Consider the following 11888-nt stretch of genomic DNA (forward strand, 5'->3'; position numbering starts at 1 on the left):
GCCCCGTGTACCAGCTGGGGTGTGGCCCCTTATACCAGCTGGGGTGTGGCCCCGTGTACCAGCTGTGGTGTGGCCCCGTGTACCAGCTGGGGTGTGGCCCCGTGTACCAGCTGGGGTGTGGCCCCTTATACCAGCTGGGGTGTGGCCCCGTATACCAGCTGGGGTGTGGCCCCGTATACCAGCTGGGGTGTGGCCCTGTATACCAGCAGTGCTGTCTACATAGGTATCTCATGAACATAGGATATAGCAGAGCTGGCCATACTCGCCCTCCTTCCTGAGCCACACAGAAGTGATAGAAGCTTCCATAGATCGCCGTGATTTGCATGTAATTGCTGTCGCCCATTTTCTGGATGAAAGATGTTTTCTTAATACCAATATCACGGCTTCCGAGAGTCTGAAATCACAGGACATGCAAAATGCTTCATCTTAAGTCTGTTTGATGGAAATGTGGAGCAAATGGCTTCTAATAAGCAGAGTGCATCAAGATGAAGACATCTCTGAAGTCATCTGCATGAACTGAACCTCTACCTAATCTAGATGTACTGGTAATAATGGATAGACCTACGTATGAGAGCGTTCATGATAAACATGGGTGACACCTGCTAACATGACAGAGATATTCACTATTCTTCAGAGTTATAGCATCCCTCTGATCCCTGTCTGCTGGCAATCTACAGTATGTGTCAGTCTTCACTGTTGTTCAGGCATTGTATTCAGAAACCAGGAAAATCAGGATGAACAATGCTATAGGTCAGGGGTAGGCAACCTCCGGCACTCCAGCTGTTGTAAAACTACAACTCCCAGCATGCATGCTTGCTCTGCTCTTCTAAGAAATATCATAGGAATGAATGGAGCATGCTGGGAATTGTAGTTTCACAACAGCTGGAGTGCCAAGGTTGCAGACCCCTGCTAAAGGTCATACCTACCTCGCTGGATTGCCTATGAGACTCTCGGAAAGAGTTAGGTGTCCTTCCAGATTACTGATGACAGCATTGATGGTTGTGTGATGTGATGGCAGGATGGACTGGCGTTTGAACATTAGCGCATCTGCTATTCTGTAATGGCATAAGGGATGGGGCACAGTGATTGGCACTTTTGCTGGAGCCGTTCTCAAGGAACCATGGCTATTGCCATTCTGAGGGCACTGTGGCTGGCACTATTTAGGGGCATTGTGGTTGACTTTTTTTTATTTATAAAAAGGTAATGTAGCTGGTACTCATATAGTGCCACTATCATGGGTCACGGTAGCTGGCACTCTTTGGAGGAAACCGTAGCTAGCGCTGTTAGGGAACTGTGGCTAATACTGTTATGACGGCACTGTTGCTGGCACTATTTTAGGGGTGTTGTGACTGGCTTTTTAAAAGAGGTATCTAGCTGGTACTCCTATTGTTCCACTATAATGCGGCACTGTATCTGGCACAGATAATAGGGCACTGTGGCTAGTGCTTTTACAGAACCATTATAGTTGGCACTGTATATGGGGAACTATGGTTTTGGTACTCTTATGGTGGCACTGTTGTTAGTACTGTTATGAGGGTACTGTGGCTAGTACTGTTATAAGGGCACTGTGGCTAGTACCGTTATGAGGGCACTGTGGCTAGTACCGTTATGAGGGCACTGTGGCTAGTACCGTTATAAAGGCACTGTGGCTAGTACTGTTATGGGAGCACTGTGACTAGCACTGTTATGGGAGCACTGTGACTAGCACTGTTATGGTAGCACTGTGGCTAGCACTGTTATGGTAGCACTGTGGCTAGTACTGTTATGGGAGCACTGTGACTAGCACTGTTATGGGAGCACTGTGACTATCACTGTTATGGGAGCACTGTGACTATCACTGTTATGGTATCACTGTGGCTAATACTGTTATGGTAGCACTGTGGCTAGCACTGTTATGGGAGCACTGTGACTAGCACTGTTATGGGAGCACTGTGACTAGCACTGTTATGGGAGCACTGTGACTAGCACTGTTATGGGAGCACTGTGACTAGTACTGTTATGGTAGCACTGTGGCTAGTACTGTTATGGGAGCACTGTGACTAGCACTGTTATGAGGGCACTGTGGCTTGTACTGTTATGGGAGCACTGTGACTAGCACTGTTATGGGAGCACTGTGACTAGCACTGTTATGGTAGCACTGTGGCTAGTACTGTTATGGGAGCACTGTGACTAACACTGTTATGAGGGCACTGTGGCTTGTACTGTTATGGGAGCATTGTGACTAGCACTGTTATGGGAGCACTGTGACTAGCACTGTTATGGGAGCACTGTGACTAGTACTGTTATGGCAGCACTGTGACTAGTACTGTTATGGCAGCACTGTGGCTAGTACTGTTATGGGAGCACTGTGACTAGCACTGTTATGAGGGCACTGTGGCTGGCACTATTTTAGGGGCAGGCTTTTTAAAAGAGGCATGTAGCTGGTAGTCCTATGCGGCCACTATCATGTGGCACGGTATCTGGCACTGATAATAGAGCACTGTGGATATTACTGATATGGGACTATTGTGGGCGGCACTGTAAATGGGGAACTGTGGTTCTGGTACTCTTATGGTGACACTGTTAGTACTATGATACTATGATGCATGCCACTGTGGCTAGTACTGTTATGAGGGCACTGTGGCTAGTAGTTATAAGGGCACTGTGGCTAGTACTGTTATGAGGGCACTGTGGCTAGTACTGGTATGAGGGCACTGTGGCTAGTACTGTTATGAGGACACTGTGGCTAGTACTGTTATGAGGACACTGTGGCTAGTAGTTATAAGGGCACTGTGGCTAGTACTGTGATGAGACACTGTGGCTAGTACTGGTATGAGGGCACTGTGGCTAGTACTGGTATGAGGGCACTGTGGCTAGTACCGTTATTAGGGCACTGTGGCTAGTACCGTTATAAAGGCACTGTGGCTAGTACTGTTATGAGGGCACTGTGGCTAGTACTGTTATGAGGGAACTGTGGCTAGTACTGTTATGAGGGAACTGTGGCTAGTACTGTTATGAGGGCACTGTGGCTAGTACTGTTATGAGGGCACTGTGGCTAGTACTATTATGAGGGCACTGTGGCTAGTACTGTTATGAGGGCACTCTGGCTAGTACTGTTATAAGGGCACTGTGGCAAGTACTGTTATGAGGGCACTGTGGCTAGTACTGTTATGAGGGCACTGTGGCTAGTACTGTTATAAGGGCACTGTGGCTAGTACTGTTATGAGGGCACTGTGGCTAGTACTGTTAAGGGAGCACTGTGAGATGCCATTATTTTAGTGGTTTTGTGGCTGGCTTTTTAAAAGAAGCATGTAGCTAGTGCTCCTATGCTGGCACTGTATCTGGCACTGATAACAGGGCACCGTGGCTAGTGCTGTTATGGGACCCGGCTAGTACTGTACAAGGGAAGTGTGGTTCTGGTACTGTTATGGTGGCACTGTGGTCAGTGCTGTTTGGGAAGGTGGTGGCTGACACTATTTTAGGAGCACTGTGGCTAGTATTTTAAGAGGGCAATGTACATGGTCATGTGATTGTGGGGGATCATATGCTGTAGTAATGTTTGAAGGGTATTAGGTTCCAGACAATTTGGCATTGGGCCTACTTATAAGTGGGCTAAAATTCATACTTCTCCCTGAAGTCCTGGAAGGTACTATTATAAGGTCACCATAAGTAAGCCATGCCGCCTCTGGGGGTGCAATCTACATAACACATAATGTAGGTTCTGTGGGGGTCTTTTAATGTGGCAGTGAACAGGTTAAAGATGAAAATTTCAGACTAATGGTCTCAGATATTGAACGGCAATCTGTCTACATCGGGGGACGTGCGGGCTGTCACGGCTGCGCAAGCATAATAATGGCGCTTGTAATAGGTTCGGTGGCAGGATGAGGATTTATCAGAATGAACAGGAGTCAGAAAAAGTGTCGGGGAAGGATCAATACCTGAACACAGGCCCCCGCCGCCTCTATAGGCGACACCCCAAGGCATTTTATTAACCCAGCGAATGACTGGACCACAATGGCTGCACATAAAGGCTCAGGAGCTGAAGATTGTGTGACAAATTTTAGGCTTTCCCTCCCTTAAACATTGGATGCACCTATTAGAGCCCACCTACCTGTGATGTCTATGGCGGCTATAGCCCAGTCACCCTACATAAACAGGAAAGGTTGGAGCATCTGTCCGTTCTTATTGTCTGAGATAAGCGGCGCCCAGTGCGTTTCACAGGCACTTCCTCCTTGTACGCACATCCAATACATTCTGATAAAATCTACTGGCTGACAGCTGGAAGCATACCATTTTTACTCTGCTTGCTGTCAGCGAATTTAGATGAAAGCCAATCCTGACAGTCCTGCAAAAGCAGCTGATGGCTTTGTTACGATGAGCGAAACATTGCAGCAGATCAAATCTATAGCCTGCCTAGAATGGAGTGCAGGCTGATAACTGTCATCTACAATGACACACTATAACAACCCCTCAGCTGTGTAGGCAGAACTAGTTCAGAATAGGCTCTTCAGCCCGTGAAGGTAAACAAAATGTGTTTCAGTTCACTGATTGCAAGTAGAATCTTGAAGGAATATATATATTTATATATATATATATACACTCACCTAAAGAATTATTAGGAATACCATACTAATACGGTGTTGGACCCCCTTTTGCCTTCAGAACTGTCTTAATTCTACGTGGCATTGATTCAACAAGGTGCTGATAGCATTCTTTAGAAATGTTGGCCCATATTGATAGGATAGCATCTTGCAGTTGATGGAGATTTGAGGGACGCACATCCAGGGCACGAAGCTCCCGTTCCACCACATCCCAAAGATGCTCTATTGGGTTGAGATCTGGTGACTGTGGGGGCCATTTTAGTACAGTGAACTCATTGTCATGTTCAAGAAACCAATTTGAAATGATTCGAGCTTTGTGACATGGTGCATTATCCTGCTGGAAGTAGCCATCAGAGGATGGATACATGTTCTCATTCTGTTTACGCCAAATTCGGACTCTACCATTTGAATGTCTCAACAGAAATCGAGACTCATCAGACCAGGCAACATTTTTCCAGTCTTCAACAGTCCAATTTTGGTGAGCTCGTGCAAATTGTAGCCTCTTTTTCCTATTTGTAGTGGAGATGAGTGGTACCCGGTGGGGTCTTCTGCTGTTGTAGCCCATCCGCCTCAAGGTTGTGCGTGTTGTGGCTTCACAAATGCTTTGCTGCATACCTCGGTTGTAACGAGTGGTTATTTCAGTCAACGTTGCTCTTCTATCAGCTTGAATCAGTCGGCCCATTCTCCTCTGACCTCTAGCATCCACAAGGCATTTTTGCCCACAGGACTGCCGCATACTGGATGTTTTTCCCTTTTCACACCATTCTTTGTAAACCCTAGAAATGGTTGTGCATGAAAATCCCAGTAACTGAGCAGATTGTGAAATACTCAGACCGGCCCGTCTGGCACCAACAACCATGCCACGCTCAGAATTGCTTAAATCACCTTTCTTTCCCAATCTGACATTCAGTTTGGAGTTCAGGAGATTGTCTTGACCAGGACCACCCCCCTAAATGCATTGAAGCAACTGCCATGTGATTGGTTGACTAGATAATTGCATTAATGAGAAATAGAACAGGTGTTCCTAATAATTCTTTAGGTGAGTGTATATAAAATTTTTGATGGCTGTAGTAACCACTAGATGGAGCCCACAACAGAGAAATTTATACAGCACCCATTTACTTCATTGAGCGCTCTCTAACTACCAGACTATGATCAACATATTATTTCTACCTGCCTAACTGTGCTCCTACTGCTTTCTCTAAAAACACCAACTAAAACGCTGCCCCCCCCACCGACATGTTTCGCCGGAAAACTGGCGTCCTCAGTGGAACCGGGCAGTGTTTGACGCAGGGCCAGTGAAGACAACCCTTTTTAATTGCTCTCATCGGTGACATCCTTTGTTAGTCACTCCAATATTGTCTTCCGTTTGAATCAATAGTCAATAAAGAGCTTACTACGCTGCCCCGGATAGTGTAGCGACAGACCTCCTTGCCTCTCCTCCCCCTGTGCCCGCCCCTCGGCTCCCTCCCCTTTGTTTAGAGTGCGCTATTAAAGTCCCGCACTGGGCATTCCTATTTTGCGCATGCGCTAGAACTTAAACTTCTCTTTCGCCAGTATCTCCTTACTGCGCATGTCCGCCCGTTCAGATCTCATACGGGCGCCTGCACTGGAACTTAGTATCATTCTTCACTTGTATCCATTTACTGCATATGTCTATTTACCTCATAATCTGAGATTAGAGCTAACCTAGAATTGTTACATTTTGTTGTAGATACCCCAGTAATACTTTGAGGTATCTTATTTACTATATATATATTAGATTACTGATTTTACTCTAGTCTGCTATATTCCTCTCAACAATGATAAACTCTTATGGGGTAATATGGGGAGAGAATTGTAGAGGCATTTGGAAGGTTCAGTAGTATCGGTGACAGGCCTCTACTACAGCAATATGAGGCAGACCTCTATGTTCAGGCTCCATGGAAAGTTGGGTGCCAGGCAGGGAATATATATTTAGTACCAGTCTTCCCTGTAGTGTGTTACATGGGCACTAACAGGTGGCGGATTGACCGTAGGCGCTCTGGGAAGAGAGGTGTTAAGTAAATCTGACATTCCATAGCTCCACACCTTATGCAATGTGTGAATTTTGTTTCTCAGTCTGTTCTCAGCCAAAAGAACATTCGCAGTTTTCTGATTTTCTCTGAAGATGTTTATGGTGTTGAGGTCTTTGGAGTTCACGAAAAGCTTTGCCAAGCCCATTACCAGCTGAGATGTAAAATGTGGCATAGAAAGGTGGGGGGGGGGGGGGCACTGCTGCTTTTGTTGGAACGTTACGTAAACTGATGTTACATGAAGCATTTGAGGTCTGACGGCATAACATCCACTCGCACAGTGCTGAATGTCTGTAATCCAGATCATCAGATATTCTGGGTTATGGGACACTCTCTTTGACGGCTCAAAGTGAGTACATAATCTGTTATTCTCATGGAGAATAGGCCTAAATGTCCTCTTTGTGATTAATGGAGGCCAAAAGAAGATCCTTTCGCATGCGGTATAAGTTATTTTATTTTTTCAATGAGCCTGTATGGATCCATTTGTATGGCATTCATCACAGGCCTCCTGATGGAAGCCACCAATTTATACAGATTGTTATTTCTCCGTCTCGTTCTGGTCACTTGGGACTCCAAGTAATTCCTAGACCTTTGTCTTTAGAGACAAAATGGCGTCACCACGTGTAATAAATGGTTTAACATGGTTGCACGGTAAATTATCCTCTCTGTTGTTTGGCTGAGCGATTGATTGATCTGTTAAGGAATTATAAATTGATTGGATCGTTCATTGATTGGTGGAGTTATGTATGCTATACATGTATCGGTCAAGCCGCGATCACCAAACATGGATTACCATTACAGTGCTTCAGATCTACCTGCCATGATTTATCAGAAAGTCCAGGTGAAGCCCAGCAATTAGTGGTAACCCCTCTGGTTCCCCTGGCTTGGTTGCAACGTGTATGGACACCCTTAGTTCAATTGATTGGACTACTGGTTGGATTAGACATTTTAAGGGGTTGACCACTTTAAAGGCGGTTGTTGGCAAACCATCCCACCTGGGAAGACCTGCAAAAGGAAGCATACTCACCTGCTCCCCACCGCTGGGTTCCACCTTCTTTGCTCCGTAGCCTTGGCTGCTGAGTCCCCATATGTCAAGATCTGCTTTGACACTGACATCCAAACGCTGGCTGCAGTTGTGATCATGTCAAAGTGGATGTTGATGGCGGGGGACGCAAGCAAGTCAGCCGAGGCTGGGGAGCGAAGGAGCCAGGGCTCAGAGGCGGGTAGCAGATAAGCATGCTTCCCTTAGCAGGTCTGCCCGGAAGGGGAGGTGGCAACCCCCCTTTCCTCCAAAAGGTGGCCAACCCCTTCAAGGCCCTTTTAACTTGGGCCGGGTTTCTCTGGTTCTTCCGCCTAGCAGAGTTGCTGGTGACATCACTAATGGACGGGCTATTGCGCTGCCCTAGCCGTTTAACAGGCTAAGGCAGCGCTACAACCCCCACGCATTAGTGCCGATGATATCACTGGGCTCACTGCTGGGCGGAAGCCTCTGCCTAGCTTTACCCATGGAGAGCCTGGATCTCCAAAAAAGGTATTTGCCCAGCTCGATTCAGCGCAGGGCAAAGGAGAGCATTGGAGCATGAAATTCTCTGTCAAAGGGTCTGCCTGGGTGTAAACAGGGGTATAACCTGAACCCGGACAACCTCTTTAACTGGGTTCGTAGTTCATTGACTGATCATTGACGATTGAATGATTGGAAAATTGGTTGATTTATTGGAGAATTGAAAGGACTATTGCTTAGCTGATGAGACTACTGTTTGATTGGACTATTGGATAATTATTATTTGATAGTTATTAATAAAGTATTAAATTGGTTGATGAATCTATGATAGTGGCTGTATGTGTACACGCACATACAGCAGTAATGATGGTGCAGTTTTCGGCTACGTGTACGGACACTTACGTAAATGAGCTACTGGCTGATAGTTTGATGAAATGATTGAACCTACTAGTGGTTACAGCGTTGTTTTCATTTTTGGCTGATTGATCTGCTAATTGGTTTCTTTCCTTACAGGGGTGATTCTTTTGCTCCTGGACAAGTTACGCAAGATGAAATGGGAACAGATGTGGCGTCTGACAGCAGAAAGGGAACTGATGAGCATGTTATCTACCTCCCTGGCTGATCAAGTGAGCGCACAGCTATGATCTCTGTGACATATTGAATGGTGGTAATATTCATGCCTGGCCTCATCTCCTCATACCTCGCTGTGAAAACAAGATCCATGTGTCTCCTTTACTTATAATAACCCAGTAAGAGCAGATGAATATTTAATATCGACAAAATGCAGAACTGCAAGCGTAGAGCGGGTACAGTACAAGTAACGGCCTGTGTGCCCGGCATCATGATATCAGCATTAAGTCTGGTCAGGAGTCACTGCAACACAGCACCAGAGTCTGGCCCTATAGTATGTAGTGAGGTTAAAGGGAATCTGTCACCTGATTGTGGACTATTATCTTCACATATACATGAGTAGTACTGCAGATATAGAGTCCAGATCACTATGGGGCACATGTATTAACACTGGCGTTTTAGACGCCAATATTAATAAACCCCTAAGTTCGCGGTGGTTCCGCCACAGTTATATATATAGAGACGTATTTTTGATGCATCCAGCGCCAGCTCCAAATGTAAGACAGCTTCCTTGCTGTCTTACATTTAGACCTTTTCTACGCTAAAACAGGCGTAGAAAATGGTAATTGAAATGGGCCTTCCAGCCCGTCCCCTTCCCTGCCACGCCCACAATTTTAGACCTGGCGTGAGCGGGGAGGAGTCACAGATTGCGTTGCAATCTGCATCTGTAATACCCTATATATTTTTCTACTGCTCCCAGTTCTACTGCTGTCTGCTCTCCTGTGCTGTGCTACCATAATGGAGAGGACTTGCGTGAACATGCTCTGTAGAACCTATCTGTAGTACTACTCAGTAAAACTGTATATAATGGTCCAAAATCAGGGTGATAGATTCCCTTTAATAGGATTTGTAGTACTGCCCCTATGTGCAAGAATATAACTACTATAATACTGTCTGTATGTACCAGAATGTAACTACTATAATTCTGTACTCTATGTACAAGAATGTAACTATTATGATACTACCTCCTATGTATAAGAATGTATCTACCATAATACTGCCTCATATGTAGAAGAATGTAACTACTATAATACTGTCTCCTATGCTAAAACATATAATTACTATAATACTGCCCCTATAGAGAAGAATATAACTACTATAATACTGTCCCGTATGTACAAAGATATAATTACTATAATACTGCCCCTATAGAGAAGAATATAGCTACTATAATACTACCTGCTTTGTACAAGAAAATAACTACTGTAATACTGCCTATGTACAAGAATATAACTACTATTATACTGCCTCCTATAGAGAATGATATAACTGTTATAATACTGCCCGCTATAGAGAATAATTCAACTACTACTAGAGAGGGATATACTGGTAATCACTATAATTACCCTGTAGAGAAGAATATCAATAATAAATGTTCTCTCTGTGTCTCTCACCAGGACATCTTTAATGCTGTCATCAAGCAGAACCCGTTTTTGGTATATCAGCTCCCTTGTTTCTGGAATGTGCAGCTGTCAGATCACACCCGCTCTGAGCAGTGCTATCGAGACGTCTCCGATCTGAAGGTGAGGTGTGACATCTCATGTGTGTACACTGCAGAGCTTCCAGGTGTTCTAATACTTCACATCACCACTAAACCTAAGAGTATGGGATAAGGTACTATCCATGCAGAAGATAATGGCCACCGCCTTCTTTTATTAATTAAATTAGCCAGAACTTTTAGAGTCCAGCAATGGGCTCAAACTCCAGAGGAATACATTAAAGCTAGTCCACCCACACTGTGGGTAACGTTACCCCGTTACATAAGAAGGCTGTGACAACAAAAACTACACATAAACTCCTGGGGCAGGTGCGACCACCAGTGATTCTTTTAGGCTGGATGGATGGCAAACACATCTAACCCAAAGTGCTCACTTTAAATCGCCCGAGACAGGTAGAAACGCTCCAATAGCGCACTGTTGCTCGGGGAAGAAGCAGCTTTTACCCAGCAACGGTCAAGGATAGGCCCAAACATAATCCAATAGTCTTGCTCCACCATCTCCAAAAAATCTGTCTGGAAATGGTGGACCAAAACGGTGGGAAATATTCCTGCCAAAACTACCCTAGGTGAGCTAATCCCGTGTTCTAAATGTCTGGGCTCCTCTAGAACAGCAGAAGTGCCGAAAGTGCCAGATCCATCACATGACAGAAAGCAAGAATGCCTGACAGACCACAGAGGGGTCCTCCAAGTTTCGGTTATTGTGTCAATTATTATACTGGACACAATAGAGCAGCATGTTGTGCTATTTCTTTCTGCTTTTTTTTTTTATGAAGACTATGATGGAAGCTCCTGGTGAGCCTCCTACACAGACGAGACACAGACACCCTACTACCATTTATTATGGTTTGCAGGTTTCCAGTAGATCAAATGGTGAATGTTGGCAATGTTGGGATGTATACATCTATGAGGAAAATCGTTCCTTGTACCCATACCTACCAATAGTCCACTGGAACCACGATATGAACCACGAAGGGACATGGCAATTTACATTAAAGGGGTTATCCAAAAACAACACCACACTTTTCCGTGGGTTGCGCCTGGTACTGCAGCTCAGCTGGTTCACACTGGCAGTAACGCATTGGCTTGTTAGATGAACTGCGGCAAAAATATGACTCAAGTGACAAGTGCCATGCTTAAAGGGGTTGTCCCACGTAAAATATTCTGCAGCTTTTCAAACCAGCATCTGGATCTGAATACTTTTGCATGTAATTAAAAAATTTGTAGGAGGAGGGTAAAGTAGGAAAACTGAAGTAGATTTTCTAGTCAAAAGTGTTAGGTTTAAAGAGGTTATCCCATGACTAATGTAAAAAAAATTAAAATTAAAAAAATTTCATACAGTACATGACAACCTCTTTCTAACAAAGCTAGAACCAGCCCCTGCACCTCACATGGATCCAAAGATCTCACCATTCATTGCTCTGCTAGATTTATATCAAGCTGACAGCTCAAGGGGAGTGTCTTTTCTGCTGCAGTTCAGTGGGCGTGTCTCAGCTCTCCCAATCACAGTTCAGGAGGCAGTTGAAGGATGAAACTGAGCATGTGCGGCCTTCTCAGTGAGCAGGTCAAAGGAATAAGAAAAGAACAAACAGCAGGTGACGCTATACAGATACATTTTATTGAATAAC

General features: G+C 45.0%; 1 protein-coding gene across 2 annotated transcripts in view; it reads left to right on the forward strand.

The window, feature by feature from the left end:
* Positions 1 to 11888, forward strand: part of LARGE1 (LARGE xylosyl- and glucuronyltransferase 1) — a 581369-nt gene that overhangs the window by 522278 nt on the left and 47203 nt on the right. For both annotated transcript variants that reach the window (XM_040438023.1, XM_040438033.1), the window contains exons 8-9: positions 8649 to 8761; positions 10163 to 10288. In XM_040438023.1, coding sequence (XP_040293957.1) covers positions 8649 to 8761; positions 10163 to 10288 — 239 coding nt within the window. The remainder of the gene's footprint in view (positions 1 to 8648; positions 8762 to 10162; positions 10289 to 11888) is intronic.

Source organism: Bufo bufo, chromosome 1 (assembly GCF_905171765.1).
Source record: "Bufo bufo chromosome 1, aBufBuf1.1, whole genome shotgun sequence".
In the NCBI taxonomy this organism is placed as follows: Eukaryota; Metazoa; Chordata; class Amphibia; order Anura; family Bufonidae; genus Bufo; species Bufo bufo.